Below are 18,421 nucleotides of genomic sequence, written 5' to 3'. Positions count from 1 at the left end.
CTCTCTTTGGGGGTTCTTATGGGGCATCAGTACCTTTGTGAAGAGGCCATGGCTTGCCTTCTAGAGTCAATCTAAGGGAGCCTGTTAGTCCTGTCTATCTCAGTCTGAATCCCACTGGAAAGGAGTGGGTGTGTGTATGGACTGGGTGCAGGAGGTTCTTATTAGGTTAGGGCATCTTGGAGAGAGTTCGACTTCATTTAGTCAAGTCAAATAGCGCATGAGTTCCAGGTGGCTTTGGAGGTAATGGGGAGGCAGGAGTCATTGAAGTCTTGCCTTCCGTGATTCTCAGAGTGCACACAAAATGAGAGAAGAGCCCTACCTATCCTAACAGATTATGTGTCACCTACTTATGCGGTAGGAAACAGGGCGTGAGAACTCATTTGTGAGTTAAGACTTCATGGAGAGAGTGCTCAGCAGGACAGGGGGTGTCTGCCTTTGAGGAGAAGCCTGTGCAGTGGGCCTGCACTAGTGAGCAGAGGCCAGCAAAGCAGTGTGAGTGTTCTGAGGGGGAGAAGGAGGAGAAAGAGGAGGAGGAGGAGGAGGAGGAGGAGGAGGAGGCGGTGGCAGCAATGAACAGGGGCTGCCAGGCTAGCCTTCTTCTATGGGGAGCCTGTGCGGCAGTCTTGGTTTTCCATGTCTGATGTGACTTCTATGAAGCTTCTTTTGAGTGCATTTCATGGAATCGACATGGAAGTGCTAAGATTGTGGACCTTGCCTTTCACATCTTGAGGATGGTGTATGGCTTAGCACACTTCCATTTATGTAAGAGGCTACAGTGAAGACCAGTTAGCAACTTAAGCTCTAGAAACAATTGGTTTTGACTAGGGATTGAGCTAACAGCCCCAAGAGCACTAAGTAAACGCTCCATCTATGAATTATATTTCTTATCTCTTTTTAATATTTATGTATTTTTACTTTTTACGATACAAGTTCTTCCCGAGCTTCTCAGGCAGGCCTTGAGTTTGCCATCCTCCTGCTTCAGCTCTGGACTGCCTGAGATTATAGGAGTGCACTGCTGTGCCCGGTCAAATGTTAACACCAAAACATCCCCAGTCACTGGGCAGAGAAAGCAAATCAAGAAAGACACAAAGGAAAGAGTTGGGAGTCCTCAGGCTTGAGCACCAGGAAGGTTCCAGAATACCAGCTCTCATCATGGAGAAGAACCCACCTGGGTGGGAAAGCCGCTGGTCAGCTTCCAATGAGCTGAGGTTGCTGGCATGCTTGCTGATTAGGTCTCAGGAGGGAACACTTTGAGCTTGGTGTGTAAGGAAAGAACACTTGCCTAACACAGACGCCACTAACAAATGGCTACAGCTCCCCTCATAACCAAGGCTCTCATCATCTTGAAACAAATGATGCAATCTTTCTCATTCTTGTCTTTAAATCCCCTTGCTCTGAACCTTCCAGAATACACCAAAAGCCTTCCATGGTTTGATTTGGTTTTTTGAGACGGGTTTTCTCTGTGTAGCCTTGTCTGTCCTGGACTCACTTTGTAGACCAGGCTGCCTGCATGGTTTGAAAGGCACCACCTACCTCAGGCTTTTGCTGCCACTCTCTCCCAACTAAGCTCATTATCATTGGCGAATGATATTATTTTAGACTATCTGTTATTTTAGGTTGACAGCACTGCACTAAGGCCCTAATACTAGAAGGAAAAGAGCACAATTAACATAAAGTATGAGGTACATTCAATAACAACACAGGGTTCAACCAAAACAGAAAACAGAAACATATTAATGTCCCCAAAATATTTTCACAATATATTACAATAGGGTACTTATAACTGTGAACACATGAATATTGATCTGAGTGAAATTGCCCTTTTCTTCTGGAAGGACTGGAGTGGGGGTGACCTACATGTATGTGGTAAGGTAGGGTTGGTACCTAAAAACCTAAAAACCAACAACAGGAGAGGAATGGAATACATGAATTACCAAGGGCTGTAGAAGTATATTTCTGGTTTCTGCTGAAATGCAGTTACCTCTGGGGACCTGAATGTGGGAGGGGAAGAGGACCAGTGCTTTCTCTAGCCTGGCAAGATAATCTCTCTACAAAAGGAGCATGCCTAACTGAGATGAATGAACATGAATTACAACGAACAGGAAAACATGGGTGTTGGAGTGAAACAGATTTAGAGTCAAATCTGAGAAAACACATTTGTTAATGCAACACAGCCGACACCAGCTGTGTGTCCATCATGCTAAATCTCTGACACCTGCTGGGTCTGTAAAAGAATGAAATCGATCCCTTTCCTTATAATATCAAACAAGATTTAACTCTGAATGGATTAAAGAGATAATCAAAACACCCAAAGCTCTAAATTCAAAGAAAATATATGAGAAAACCTTTTTGACCTTTGTCTGGGCAAAGAAATTTTTTAGATGTGCAGGTAACAAAGGCGAAGAGAAAATGACATTATATAAGATTTTTAAAAAGCATCTACACCAAGGAAACAATTAACAGGGTGAGGCAAACTAAGGAACTAAGAATGAGGTTAAGACAAAACAGTTGTAAAGCATACATCTGATAAAGCATTGATATCCAGAATGAATAAGGACCCCAGTTATATACTGGTAAAAAAAAAAAAAAAAAACTAACCAACCAAAAAATAACAACAACAACAAAAAAAATACAATCCAACTCAGATATGGGCAAGTGCCTGAAAAGAGAAAACTCAATCAATAGATATGCTAATGGTTGACAGGCAAAGGGAGAATGTTCAGCATCACTAGTAATCAGGGAGGTGCACATGAAAATCAACACCTCACACCTGTTAGGATGGTCATTATCAAAAGGACAAAACATATTTATGAAGATATAGAGAAAGGGACCCTTTTAGTGTTGTGGAAATGTAGATTAGTCAGCCATTATGGAAAACAACAGAACATCCTAAAAAATATAAAGGTATAATTATATAGGATTCAGTAATCACATTTTTGTGTATATACGTGCACACCTTGCATGCATACAGGCAAAATTCATACATGAAAGAGAAGTCTATACTCTCCTGTTTACTTGTAGAAGGACAAATTATTCTTTCTATATTAATGCAGTAAGATATTACAACAGTTTGCTTTAACCAGCTAGTTAGTCCCCAATGACTGACACAGAAAGACTATGATTTATTATTAAGCTGTAAGCACTATGCTATAAGCACTACTCTAATCCTAGTACCTTTAAAACCCACATGGGGGCCTGGAGAGATGGCTCAGAGGTTAAGAACACTGCTTGTTTTTCCAAAGGTCCTAAGTTCAATTCCCAGAAACCAAATGATGGCTCACAACCATCTATAATGAGATCTGGAGTCCTCCTCTGGTGTGCAGGCACACATGCAGACAGAATGTGGTATAAATAATAAATAAATCTTTAAAACCCACATAAAAGCCAACCAGTTGCAAATCAGATGACTCGAGGGTGGCTCTGCTCCCTCAATCCATCCTTACAGTCACGTGCTCATCACCATCTTCCCTTATGGCGGCTCCTCTCTCTCTGGCTTCCTTATCTTCCTGATGCATCTTCTGCTTTCCTCTATCCCCTTTCCTTTCCTCTCTCGACCTCACGCCCAGGCACTGAAAACTCCTCCACTTCTCTCTCTTCTACCAGTCATAGGCTTCAGCATCTTTATTTGGCCAATCAGGGATAATTGAAGAACATTCCTTACACCATATGGTTTAACATTCATAACAATGCCCATGGCAGGGCAGTAACCAGATCTCAAGGAACTGAAATCAGCATTTGACCTTCCTCCAACATTTACCTCAATGCTATTCTCAATTACCAAGTTACACAATCAATTAAGATGCCCGACAAGAGACAAAAGATAAAGAAAAAGCAGTCTATACTCAAAGGAATACACTCAGTTCTGAAAAAGAAACAAACTTTATTTTCAGCAGCATGGGTAGAAATGGAGATACTATGTGCTAAGCCAAACACAAGAAGAACAGTTAGATTCAGGGCAAAAAGTAGGGTAGTTGATGGAAAGATAGTCAGAGGGTAAAGTCTCAGAAAAGGGGGCAAATTCTGAACTTTAAAGATAGGTCCATAGATACCATACATTTGAATGACTAAAAATAACATGTTCACATCCTCAACACAATAAGTTAAATACTTGAGATGCCTAGTTCAATTAACTCAACTTCATTACCCCACTCTATATTAAAAATTACAACACAACCTTGAATCCCATAAATATACATAACTTGTCAACATACAATTAAAAACAAGGAGATAAGATTCGGGAGTTAGAGTGTGTTTGGTCTCTCATTTTTAAATAAAGGCTCACTGGCGAATTAGGGCTTAGACCAGTATACCACTAGCAGCTGTTGATTGATCTAGGTCAGAGGTGAGGTGAATCTAGGTGAGGCGAGAAGCCGGAAGTGTTGACTAGAGAGCAGGCATCATCTGATCTGCCAGAGGCTCCTTCAGTCTCAACAAGTTCAAGTCACACAGGGATCCTGCTGGGACTCATGCTCTGGTTCAGCAGGTCTGCGGTGGGGCCTGAGATTCTTCAGACAACTGATCTGTTGAAGTGAACCAGGAGCACTTTGTGGGCCCTAAATTCTTCAGGCTTGCTTGCTGCTGGAGGAAGGCTCCAGAATAGGGGTGAGAGTGGGAGAGGTGAGAAAGGGTCCCGGTGGTAGGGTCAGGGTTGAGCATCTGCTCCCAGCCTGGCTGTCTGTCAGACCCCAGGGCTCCAAAACAGACTGATGCCTCCATCCTGGCCTAACGACAGGCTCTGGATACAACCAAACTATTGAGAAACTTGTATATGTGATCCTAAGAACAAGCAGCACCCGAGACCACCAACATTGTGAGAATTCTTGTTCTTGGGCTGGTGAGAGAACTCAGTGCCAGAAAAAAGAGTAAAATGTCCAAAGGACTTGACTTGGTCTTTAATGTACAAGGGGGTAAGAAACTATGTAAAAGATGCATCGCATTTTAGATGCTTTTAAATGAAAATCATCACAATGCTCAACTGGATAAAACAAAAACTCAAAGGGTGGGGTTTGTAATAGCGCCATGTGGACGTGGAGTGTTGGCTGAAGAGAAATGAGTGACAGTGATCTTATAAGTTGTATAGCAGTTTTCTGGCCTCTGCTAACCCTAACCCACTGACCTAGACACCAGCGATGGGCAGGGCTACCCTAGTTCTGACATTTCAGAGCAGGATCATAGAAATTCTTTAAGTAAAGCAGCCGGGTCCACAAAAATTACAGCAGGCATTTACTGAGTTCCACGTGTTTTCAAGTTCTCATTCCTCACGTCGGCTTTATGGAGTGTTACTTCCCTGTACGGGGGAAAACCGAGTCACTGATCACAGTGATCTGCACACGAGTACACAGCAAAGAAGACACTGAGCAAGAAAATCAAAACCGGTCTGCAGGCCCGCCAAGTCAATATGCACCTAGTCAAAAAAACGTATCCCTTATCACATAGAGCACAACAGAAACCCAATCAGAAACATTAAAAATACCAAAGAACAACGCCAGCAACAGAACCAACACATCCGATTCATGGGGGGACCGCCTGCGTTTATTGAATTTCTGTTTTAAGAGAGTAAGGCTACCCGACCGGGGTTCGACATCACCGGATGGTGTACTTGTCCCACTTCTTCTCGGGGTCGTACGGTTCCCAGCGGCTGGCGGGGAAGATGTGCTTGTTCTTCTCATACCAGCTACGCAGCACCACCTTGCCTGCGTGCGACTCGTCTTTCTCCATCGTGGCGTCGCTCAGCAGCCGCACGTCATCGTGCACGTCAAAGCTAAAGAGTGGCCCGCTCTTACCCCGCGCCTTGGCCACGATGAAGTCGTAGAAGGTGTGGTAGTGCGGTAGGATGAGGTCCTCCTTGACATACATGAGTTGCTCCACGCCTGCTGCGCGCAGCTCTCGGAAGTCCCTGCGCAGCCCCTGCAGCGCCCTTTTCAGGAACTGCTGCACGGTGCTGCCCTTGCGCATGCGCACCGTGCGCCGGTGGCCAGAGCCATCCCAGTAGCTGAAGGTGATCTCTACCTCCTCACCCTTAACCTTCTCTCGCTTCGCCTCCCACTCCTGCCGCAGCTCTTCACGCAGCTGGTTCTCCTCCTCCTCGCGCTCACGGTCGGGGAGGAAGCTCGTGTCCACGTCGGGGTTCTTGCCCAAGTTCTTCTTGGCACCACCGCTGTGGACCTCAGCGCCCTCAGTGCCATGGCCATCGTCTTGGTCGCCGTCATCTTCCTCGTCCAGGGTGAAGGACAGGTTGGAAATCTTGCGCTTGCGCTCGCGCCTTCGCTCCTTCTCGCGCAGCATCTCCAGCTGCAGCCGACGTTGCTCCAGCTGCTCCCTCTTGGCCAGCTGCATCTCTCGCTCCCTCAGCAGGGCCTCCTGCTTGGCCTTCATGTCGTTCAGGGTCACTAGGCCCACAGTGCTGGACTTTAGCTCGGCCTCCACGGCGTCGTAGTGGGCTGAGAACTTTTTGTCCACTTTTGACTTGATAATGGTCTCCTCTGCAATGCGTTGCTTCAGTACCTCCATCTGTTCCTTCTGCTTCTCGCGCTTCTTGATGAGGTGCATGGCCCGGCCGGCCTCGCGCATAGTGCCCTTGTACTGCGCCATGCCTGCAGCTCAGCGCAACCCCTACGGTGTGCCCAGATCCTGTTTCTGGTAGCCTTCCAAGTTTGGCGTCAATTCACGAATTCTGCAGTTAAGAACAAACAAACAAACAACTAAACAGAACGCTTGAGAACCGAAGTGGCACACTAGCTTCTTTAATGATTTACACCAGAGCCTTATGATAGAACTTCCTGTTTGATGCTTCCGTCTCTAGGGTGGTCAAATGTGTTAACTACAGTCCACATAAGGCTTTTGAGCTCTTGAAATGCAACTGTAATCACCAACAGAGCGATTTTTACTTCAAACGGAGATAGCCTTGTATGACTATTGATTCAGTACCGGTTGGGTTTTGAGGGGCTTGCATGTGGAGGTTGGTCTACAGAGCGAACCCCAATGCCACATGCTGCCCAGTGTCTGCTCCAGCACTGTCATGTAAGAGCAAAGCAACGAGAGAGCCTGGGCCTAGGTCTCTGAGTACTAGCCACAGGAAAACTGGGGTCAAGAGGAACACTGTGTCTTCTGATGAGGGATGTTGGCCTTGCAGGATAGCACCTGCCTTTGTTGGCCCCTACTACTTCGGGACAGAACCGAGGAAAGAAAATGAGTCCTTGGGAGCTTGCCCTACATGTACCTCCCTGGAGAGTGATGGTGCAAGCTTATGTCTTGGCAGATCCTGACAGGCTTCCATCCCTACCACAAGTCTTAGGAATGATCTCTTCATGGAGTATTAGTGGAGCTCACCTTGTGTCAGGGCTAAAGTGCACAGGAGCAAAACAACACTGAAGTCTCCCTCCCTGCCTGTGGGAAACAACACATCAGAGGAACTGCATACAGCCGAGGTAGGGTAAGGGCAAAATGCCTTCTCTGCTTAAGCCAAAGGAGAAGAGAGGCCTCCTTATTTAATGGGACTCAAAGTGAACTGACCTCTCTTTACCAGCAATGGTTCTACCCTCCTTACCCTTCTGTAGCTCCATCATTAATTACTCAACGGACTCTCCCCAGCATACACCCCATGAGCAACTGTCATCCTCTTATCCAACTCTTCCTAGATTGCAAACTGGGTTCCCCATGCCTCGGGAACACAGTGCTTTGGGAGACTCATAGGATGTCCCTGTTAACCTTCTTGAAGTAGAGACTGAAGCCCAGGCCCCCTCTGAGGATGCCATCTCTCCACATAGCTCCATAGCAGAGAGTGTTTTTCTCTGGCATCCCACAACAAACTGGAAGTCTAAATGTGAGACGTGTTTCCTCACCATTTCATATCAGCATTTTTGTTTTCTTTGGTATTGCAAGCCACTCTGAAGCTCGTGCCACTCCCTGGCCTGCTTGAATTCCTGGTCCTACTAAGTCCTTGGAGATCATTAGTGATCTCCACTAGAGCATGGCTCAGGTGCTGCCTTCTCCCATCCTACTCTGTTGCTCTTCCCAGGGTCATCAGCACGACCCGCCCAGGACCTTCACTTCCTCACTTCCAATAACCGCTTCCCTGTACACTTCTCTCTCCTATCCATGTGGTGACACTTTAGCCCTCATCGCAACCAAGAGATACTTCGTCTTAACATACCCACATTGTTCCTTTGCATCCGTGTTCTCCAGTTCTCCGCATTCCAACTGTCCTCTGTTAGCCCAGGCCTCCATATCCAAAGGCTCCTTGGCCCCACCCATTATCACCATTCTGTTCTATACTTCTGTGCTTCCTACCCACCAAACTCAAACCTCTTCCTAAGGCATCCGCACCACCTCTTAACTGCTAAGAATCTCATCTAAGAAACCCCAATCTTACTTACACCTGGCGTATCTCTCATCCCTCAGATCCAGACAGTTCACTGGCCAAGAAAATAAACAAGCTGCTGGACAGCCTCACTTTAAACTCATGACTTCAGGCCTCCACGAGGACTCAAAACCACCTAGAAATTCTGCTGCCGTGCCCCAATGTGTCTGCCGCCCCACGCTCCAAGAGAGATCTCATTCCTTCTTCATCTCCACGCATCCCCCGTTATGGCTCAGTGGCCGGCAACCGTTTACTGCTGGGCCTTTTCCTTTTGTAGCTATTGTTTGATACCAGAATCCTAACCCCTTGCAAACATGACACAGAGGTTTCGCTTGTTAGATCACTTTAACACAGCACTTTCTCTGGGAAAGAGGATTCTAAACTCAAGTTAACTGAGGGAAATGTATCACAGCCTTACTGTAAGGAACCTTTGATTTGCTTGTTTCTGGGAAACAAGGTCAGGAGCACATGTATGAAGGACAGAGGGGACCAAAGCTACATCCTGTCTCTAAGGTGCTGCATCTTTGCCTTCAATATCACAATGCATCACCGAAACACAGCTTGTAAGTTTCACAAGTTAGGACGCCAAGACATGACAGAGACCAGGGGAAGAGGTTAGACATCTGTTTACATCCGCCCACACCTGCTGAACTCAGCCTGCTCCTGTTAGGACCCCCATGCCCTACCTCTACATGCCCTATCCCACCCCCAGCCACAAAGGCCAAGCCACAGGCTGAGTATCAAGGCTCCTTTGGGGGTTATTTCACATCCAAATCATAGTTTTCCTAGAAAAGTTAATGTTTCAAACAGGTCAGGAATGGTAGCATTAACTGTCCATTCCAGGCAGAAAATGGTGATGTTATTCTCTGAAGAACAGGTAGATGCTGTCACTCATTCCACTCTGCATCCTCTTGCCAGCTTTCTGCATGGCACTTAAAACTGCTCTGTTTCTGCCAGTCCCCTCCTCTTGTTTTCCATATCATCACTGGTGAGGATTATTGGTGACCTAATGCCACTGTGGTCTTGCTTTGGCAAACTGAAAGCAGACGGTTTCTGTCCCGGGCAAGGGACAGCATGAGAATGAATGACTTCCCACCAACTTGTATCTTCTCCCATCTTGGAGAGGTGGTGGCTGCTTTCCTGGGACTATGCCCTAACCTCCATGAAGGCCACACTCCACACAGCCAATGCTAAGGCCCAGAGGAGCCTTCTGAGTGTCAGAGGGGCTGATGCACCGAGGAACTACTACTGATTCAGAGGCTGGAACTCCCGTTCCTGGGACTGCTTTCTCCAGGATGGCGCTGTGGGGGTACACAATAAGATGGGACACTTCCCTGCAATGCCAAGGTCTTAGCTTACAGTAGCTGGGAAATGACTACCCAATCCATTCAGGAAATTAAATTCCAAGATATTTAAGGTGCTTTTGAAAATATCTGAACCTAGCATTGACCTGGTGAGCAAGAGGGCTAAGCACTCCCCAGGGGACCACGACTGTAAAGAAGAGCAGAACTGACATCACTAATGGGTTCACGGGGTTACTTACAGTGTCTTTGTTGACATCAATAGGGACAAATGTGCTATTTGACCCCACCTGAAATTGTTCCCCACACTTTTGAGTCATTTGCAGAGAATGCCTTCAACCATCTGGAGCATTCTGAATGTCTGCCCAGGGAAGTACTGCCGAGGAGCACCCTAGGGCCTTTGCAAGCACACACAAGTCTATTCCTTGCTTCATGGAAAACAAGACTGGTATCACTTTCCCAGCCATCACGACCCTCCAGGGATCCGCCAGCCTCAGAGGAGTTTTGATATCATCTGTGCTTGCCTCTGTGTATTTCACTTGGCTCATTGCTGTGAGGTTTTATTGTCTAGACAGGCTATGAGCATGGATGACGATACCCCAGAGATAGGGTCGTTTTGCAATATGTACACAGAACAAGAAACCCACACATTTCTAACTCCTGGGACTGACTTCTTAACTCCTTCATTTTGACCTTTCTGTAGACTTGTTTTTTTTTTTTTTTTAATTAGAAACTCCACTATTTGTGGTAGCAGACTAAAAACCATAAAAAATAACTCACTGGCTTTCATTCTTGCTGCTCTTTTGATTTTGGACTATATAAGTGAAAAGACATGACGAGATGCTTACCATTGATCTTTGGTTCTAATTGGAGATGTACTATTATCTAAGCCCCCCCTCCCATTAATTTTTATACGTGTCTACAAGCAAGCTAGTCATTTTGGTGTTTAGTCAAGGAAGTTTTCACAAATGACCAGGTGCCTATAAGTTTTGGCAAATTGTAATCATGCTTATTTCAGAAACACCTGTGGTGATGCACTGTCACACTCCTAACAAACTCTGTGAGCTGCTTTCCTGATAACTGTGTACAGAGTGCTGCCTGAGGACCCAAAGCTTGGTCCAGCCTTGGGGCGGAACTTATAACACTGACGTCAGTGGGGATGACACCAACGTCCCCAAATGCTTCCCTAAGATGAGCAGAGGTCACCATTCTGACACAGGAAGTCCATTCTTCAACATACTACTCATAAGATGTAGGACTTTCAGAGTTTATTGAAACAGACCTGTGCTTTATTTGTAAAAAAGAATTGACTACCTGCATGTCTGACAAGCCCAGGGATTATCTATAACCCCCCCATAGGTTAGTACTGGGTCCTTGTGCCTTAAGTGATCACACACTTTGTCCTCCCTGGCAGAACTGAGATGCTAAGGACCCTGAAATGCCAAGCATATGACATGCAGAAGGTGGAAGTGTTATGGGCCTAATAGAACATGCTCCCACAGACTTGTGTCTTGAAAGTTTGCTCCCCAGATGGCAATAGAAACATTAGGCGATAGAGCTACCTGGAAGAAGTGGGGTCACTAGGTTGGATCCTTAGGATGTAGGGGGTATATTATATTTGCCCCCTCATCCTGTCTTGTTCTCCTTTTTGGCCTGCCATGAAGAGAATAGCTTTCTTCTGCTACACCTTTCCAAGCAAGTGGGACCGAGGGACCATGGACTGAACCCTCTGAAACTGTGAGCCAAAAGGAATTCTGTCTCCCTTAAGTTGCTTCTGCTGGGTCACAGTGGTGAGAAGCTGATGGATAGAGGATTTTTTTTACATTTTGTATCCTTAAATTATCACTGTGACCACCAACCGTTGCCACCCTGTTCCCAGGGTTTGCATCCAAGAATTGACTGCATTTTGAATGTTGCCAGAGGGCCTTTGGTAAAGTGCGTATTTTTCCATGATTAAGTAATTTCTTTGAACAAAAGTTTCCAAAACCAAGGACCAAGAATCTATTTGGCAGGACTGCAGGGTGACTAGCGAGTTAAATTTTCATCACCGTGACAGAATGACTGGCATAAATTACTTCAAAGAGGGAAAGATTTATTTAATCCACAGGTTCAGGTGTCTGTCCATCATGGCAGGTGAAGCTCATGGTGAGGAAGCTGAGAGGGACCGCCTGAATTGTACTCAGTCTCCCTGCCCCACCCTCTTTACTTCCTTCTAGATTCTCCAGCCTATGGGGCTGAGCAGGCCTCCCTCTGACACTTCCCTTTGGGAAATGTCCTCACAGACACACCCCAGGCTATACTCTACAGGCTCCCAAGTGCTTCTCGGTCCCATGAAGTTGACAGCGGCATTATTCATCACAGATGGATGGGTTTTTGCTAGGTACCCCGGTCCCCTGCTACTGCAGCGCTTCCGTTTTTCCTGCTCTAGGACCTGAATGTTTTACAGCCTCAGTGAATATTTGATGACTGAATAAACAAATGTTGTTCCATTTGATTCCATTGTTTTGAGATGCTATTGATATCAGTGACTCTAGGTCTCATAGGAAATATAGTCCCTGCCAGGTCTTCATTTTCAGTTCTCTATTTAGATCCAAAGTGCCAAAGTTCACTCTCAACGGAGTCCCCAAAGCTCTGAGCTTCTGCACCTGGCCATTAGAGATGAAATGTGCAGAGCGGAAGCCAAGCTGCCTGAGGTCTGAGGCCCCTGGCATCTATAGTGGGTTCTCACACTGACGGTAAAGCAAGCTTGCTGTTTGAGGAAGTCACATGCCTATTTTAAGGACTAGGGTCATTTTGTCTGTTTATCACCTGAACACTTGCTGAGCTGAGACTTTCTGGCCCCTTTGACTTAAATTCACCACAAGACATGAGTAAAGAGAGCCCACAGGCATCCAGGGGAGGGGGCTTGTTATCCAGAGATGACTCCAAACTCCAGTTTGGAGGAGAATGTGCAACTCCACCAAAGCATTAGCTTACAGGATCAATCCTGACTAGACTTTGTCCACTCAAAACAGTGCTGGCGTGTTAGAAACTCAGTCCAAAGGTGCATCCACAGGGCTGAGAGGGCAGGAACAGGGGAAAAAAAAAAAGAAAGAAAGAAAGAAAAAAAAGAAAAGAAAAAAAAACAAAAAACCAAAAAAACCAAAAAAAAAAAAAACAACCCTAGATTGGCAGTCGGGGAGCCTGGTAAAGCACTGGAGACCACTGCTTGGACTTTCCCAGGAGCCAGTTATGAACAGCTTCGGCAAGAACTTGTGCTGCTAGACTAAGCCAAGAAATCACACCTCTCTTCACCAGGCAGCGTCTCAATGCCTGGTTTCTTGGTTGAGGAAGATGCTTTCTTTTCTAGAATTTTCCAAGAAAGGGGGACTTTTTCCTTTCCTCCCATCACACATCTTTCTCTTCCTCTCCCAAACTTGATAGCACCCAGTACAGATTCCCTAGTACGGGTTTCTCCCTCTCTTGTGCTCATTGAATTCTTCATTATAAAACAAAACTTTTAGCACTTTGTAAATATTTTGGCAGTTTTGTAAAATGATCTCTGAGGGATCTCAGATATGAGAAATAACCACTATTAATAGGGCTTTCCTCAAGGACTTTGGTGTATATGTTACCATACATTTTAATGCAAATGGGATTATTTTGTAAATTGATAGCCTCCAGCAGCCTATTTTCATCATACAACTAAAGGGTCTATCTGATCATTGAAAATTGCCTCAATGTGTTTCTAGATTTTTTTTCTGGTGTTTTGGTTTTTCGAGACAGGGTTTCTCTGTGTAGCCCTGGCTGTCCTGGACTTGGTTTGTAGACTAGGCTGGCCTCGAACTCCGAGATCCACCTGCCTCTGCCTCCTGAGTGCTGGGATTAAAGGCGTGTGCCACCATGCCCGGCTTATGTTTTTATTTTTATGTATCGTTTTATATATTTTATGTCTTGTCTTTGATGACTTGTGAATTTTACATATAAAACAGATGGGTTTTCTATTTACAATCATTCATTTCTTTACACATACATTCTAGTTGGGATCTGTTTCTGAACATACTGTGAGGGAAGGATCTAGGGTGGTTTGGTTTTTGGTTTTGGTTTTCTAAAAGAAGGTACTTAATCAAAACAAGGATCTAAAGTACTATCTCAACCTGCAACATGGCCCATCACTATTCTTGCTACCAATGAGTAATAGTAAACTCAACAGGAATGATGTATAGGCCTATAACTTATAAAGTCTGTTTGCATACTAGCAGTTGAGAGCCTTTCTACAAGCAGGCAAGAGGAATCTGCCTCAAACTGGCTTCAAAAAAATATATATGTTGCACTTATCAGAAACTATGTGAGGTCATGTAGGCTATGCATAAGCTTAATTCATAATTTCAGCAATCTCCCTCCATTCTGTGTCACCTGAGGCTGGCACTCATTATGGTCATAAGATGATTCTAGCTGTTTCCAGAGGCTACGTACTGTCTTCTTTGATTGCTTAAGAGTTTGGCCTCAGATCTCCTGATTGGTTTCACCTCTCTTTGCCCACTCATTGTGACCAGGACAATGGTTAGAAGTGGCAAATAGTCTTTTCAGGTAAGCCAATCAGGGTCTGCCCTCGAGTTGGGCAGATGGAATAAAAAGCATAGCATACATGAAAGGCAATAATTTCGGTCAGCTATATTACAGGCAAGAGGGAATTATGGCCTTCTGTTTTCTGTGAAGATGAGATCACAGTAGTGTTACCTTATAAAGAGACAGTAACTTCATGCCATCAAGAGACTGTATTTCAATCAGTCAGACAGCTTTCTGTTACTATAACAACTTGCCTGAGATGATAAGCTTATATGGGGAAAAAGGTTACTTTGACTCATACTTCTGAGAGTTTCCCCTCCTGGTAAACTGATCTCATCGTTTTGGGCCTATAGTGAGGCAGTGCCTCATGGTGGGAGTACATAGCAGAGGAAGCTGCTGACCTCAGGACAGCCAGAAAGCAGAGAGAAAGAGGATGCCTGTGCCTCACAGACACCATTAAGGTCCCACCACTTAAGCACTCCGCCACAATCTAGTAGTGTCCATCTGGGACCAAGCTTTTAACACATTCCACTCCAAATCCGAAGGATAGACTTGCTAGATCCCACAGGGACTTTGGGAATCCCTCTGAAATAAGTCTCAGCCCTAGGGAATGAAGAAAGCTTCTATTTGAGGCCTCTATTTTCAGTGGCTGATAATCACTCTGGATACCAATAGTTCTGTGAGTCACCTTCATTGCCTCTGCATTGGAGAGGTCAGAAATGGAGAGTACAGATATTCACAGGCACCCAGCATACTTGGCACTTTCTCTCTCTCTCTCTCTCTCTCTATATATATATATATATATATATATATATATATATATATATATATATATATATGTGTGTGTGTGTGTGTGTGTGTGTATATATATATATATATATATATATATATATATATATATATATATAATGTTGCACTTATCAGAAACTATGTGAGGTCATGTGGGCTATGCATAAGCTTAATTCATAATTTCAGCAATCTCCCTCCATTCTGTGTCACCTGAGGCTTGCACTCGTTATGGTCATAAGATGATTCTAGCTTTTTCCAGAGGCTACATGTTGTCTTCTTCTATTGCTTAAGAGTTTTGGCAGTGGCAGAAAAGAGGAACTCAGAGCAATTCGATGGGGGCGTGTGAGGTATTTAGTACTCCAAGCTAACAGACCTGAGTTAAGGAGGTGGGGCTCATATAATGGTTAATCTTGACAACCAAAAGGATTTGAAGTGTTGGAGGCACAAGCCTGGGTGTGTGTGTGTGTGTGTGTGTGACGTATTTTCAGAAAGGCTTACCTGAGGAAAGACAAACCATCCTGAATGTGGCATTACCATGCCATGGACTTGAGTCCCAGACTGAACAGAAAGGAGAAATAGAGAACTCTAGATGGGCACAAGCCTTATGTCTCTCTGCCTCCCGAGTGCTGAAGCAACATGACCTCCTCGCCTTCCTATCATGATAAAATGTGAGTCAAAATAAACCCACCCTCCCCCTTAAGTTGCTTTTGTCAGATAGTTTTTTTCACAGCTGTGAAAAGTAGCCAGTATAATGCACAAGCCCCAGCTTCTAATTTTCTAGTTCATATTTGATAACCCAAGGCTGGATTATTATAACAACGCCTTTAAGACTTCTTCTTCCTTCCTCTGGTTTACCTGCTCTGGTAAGCACTCCTAAATGACAATAGTCATGTTGATATTATGTTACTGAGAGAGTTCTTTAGTCTCCTCTGCTGGCCAGATAATGGACAGATTTCTTCCCTTAGCGTTTAATTTCCTTCACAATTGGTTTTTACTAAAGCTTAAACAGCTGCGCTTCCTACGTCTGCCCCAGCTGGATTCAAGCCAATCCTCACCTTTTGATGTATGAGCCAAGATTATTCCTTCTGATGCTTTTGCAGATATTGTTTGTTCTAACTGACATAGAAAATATGCAAAACACTGACCAACTGCCAGAGAAGCTTCTAACCAATCAGGACAGAGGCTGGGCCAATCAGGTGGCGGTCCTGTATAACTGCCAACTTGGACTGACTGGTTGACATAGCCCTGCTGCCAGCATCCATGAAGTACTCCTGGACTTCCCTTGCTCATGTGGAGCTTTGATTATTAAAGATTAATTCACTGTGTGTAGGCTGTTACTAAAGAGCTTATGTGATACACCAGCCTAAAATACTGGCACTCTCTTGACAGCATGGTTTTATGTCTTTTCATATGATGACACGTCTATGATCTTATCCACAGGGAAAGCTACTGTTACTCGGCCTTGTCTGTAGTATGGTTAATCAGAATAACTGTGAGGCTTTGGAAAAATTGTTTAATTTCAATTTTTTTTATGGCTGGTAAGGACATAAAATGATAGAATTTTATTTCCAAACAAATAAATAGAAAACAAGAGAAAATATTTACTTCAGAGCTCACACCCTCATAGTGGATGGTTCTTTGATGGATGTCTTAAAACTGTTAAATATGGGGAAACCCTACACAAACCCTCCATTGCGGAGGGAACCCAGGAATTTCTTCCATGTATGAGCTGTAAGATTTTTAGGGATTTCAAATTTCTGTGGGATATTCTTTTTTGTTTATTTGTTTACTTTTTTTTTTAAAACAGAGTCTTTCTCTGTAGACTAGGGTAGCCTTCAACTTGCAGTCTTCCTGCCTCAGCCTCCTAAGTATTGGGAATGGCTATGCCACATTAAGCCTCAACTCTTTGAAGTGAACTTTACATAGATGTTGGATATATTCTTGGAAGTTACCCAACACCAGAATGTCTAATAACATTTTAATCTGTGTGATGATTTAAAAATACAGTCTCTGATTCCTTGACACTCCTAGTGAGGGATCTGCTTCTCTGCCCCTTGAATGTGCACAGTCAGGTGAGCACAGAGAAGGCTTACTGACTGACTCTTTTCTGGCCTATGTCCCTTTGGAGTCTGATGCCCACTGTGCTGTGCCACAGTCATAGCCCTGCCCCCAGACATGAGCATATTTGCCTCTGTTTGATCAAGCCTCTGATGGTTGTTAGGCATCAGTCTGGTAAGGCATTATTTGGGGAGGAGAAGTTGTATCTTCCTTGTTTTGGGTAATGAGATATGTAACTGAAACTAGCCGTCTAAGGGCGGAGCATCTGTGGGGCAGGCCCAGTGTGGTGGTGGTTCTCCATGGGGTATGGAATCCTGTGCCTCTTTGCTACAGAAGCATCTGCTCCGTCTCTTTTATTGGTGATAAGATAAGACACTGAGGCTGAGCAACCTGCCCAAGGGAAATCCATGTGAGAAGTCCTGGTGGGGCTACGTTCCTTTATGTTTTACGGGGTGTGAGAAATCCTTGTGGATGTGGTCTGTCAAGGGAGTACATATAGAGACCACCCTAGAATGGCTGATGGGCCAGAGAATCTACTGAAGTCCCTGAAAGTGCTATGTACGGAACAGGATTGTAGGAAAGTTTGGCGGAAATGTCACTGCTCCTGCTGGGGGTGGCAAGACATACAATCAAGGATCAGCAGTCTGCTTAGAAAGATCTTGCCCACATTGGGAAGAATTATAATTTGTAGATAAAGTGTAGATGCCAACCTTCACCATAGCTGCCAGATTGGCAAAGTGGGGAAAAAAAGAGGGGAAATGCTTAACTGATGTAGAAAAGATAGAGAAAAAAGAAGATAAGATAGAAGTGTTGACTTGCCATTTCTTATTGCTTTGGCAGAGCACAAGAAAAAGAGAATACAAATTAGATTTGTATTAACTGGTTCCTCCTTGTATCCAAAAAGCTTGGATCACATAGGAAGAATCTGACAGTGTAAGGGGAGAAAATGATGTAGAAAAGATGCTGAGGAAACTGCACATGGGTGAGGCAGTGTGTGATGCAGTCCATTGAGCAGGATAGGACCACTTTCTCCAGACACCTGAAAGCAAATTAATTCAGCAGGGACTTCTGGGTGTGCTTTTTGTGGTACTGTGTCCCACTCTGTGTAAAAAGATGTCAATTATATTGTGCTAACCTCTGAGCCTTACAGTTAGAAAAGCATCTGAAATGTGTTCAAACACACCTAAAGGACCGAGAACTAAAGGAATGCCAGGTCATGCAGGGTGCAGGGTCCACGCACAGCAATGCCATTCACAGGATTGTTAACATCTATCCAAGTAAGGTCATGGAGAAAATCCTACAATGTCCTGTACCTGTGAATGTGAAACAGCTACTGCTGTTTTTTGGGTGCTCCAAAGATATCGCT

The 18,421-nt window shown here is 44.6% G+C and overlaps 1 protein-coding gene across 1 annotated transcript; it reads right to left on the bottom strand.

Annotated features, from left to right (window-relative positions):
* Positions 1-5,583: 5,583 nt before the first annotated feature.
* Positions 5,584-6,591, bottom strand: Fam50b (family with sequence similarity 50 member B). Its single transcript, XM_051143271.1, has one exon. It carries the CDS (start codon positions 6,589-6,591, stop codon positions 5,584-5,586), a length of 1,008 nt encoding a protein of 335 aa, XP_050999228.1.
* Positions 6,592-18,421: the final 11,830 nt, after the last annotated feature.

Source organism: Acomys russatus, chromosome 3, assembly GCF_903995435.1.
Source record: "Acomys russatus chromosome 3, mAcoRus1.1, whole genome shotgun sequence".
NCBI classification, from domain to species: Eukaryota; Metazoa; Chordata; class Mammalia; order Rodentia; family Muridae; genus Acomys; species Acomys russatus.
This window is presented reverse-complemented; position numbering and strand designations above follow the sequence as displayed.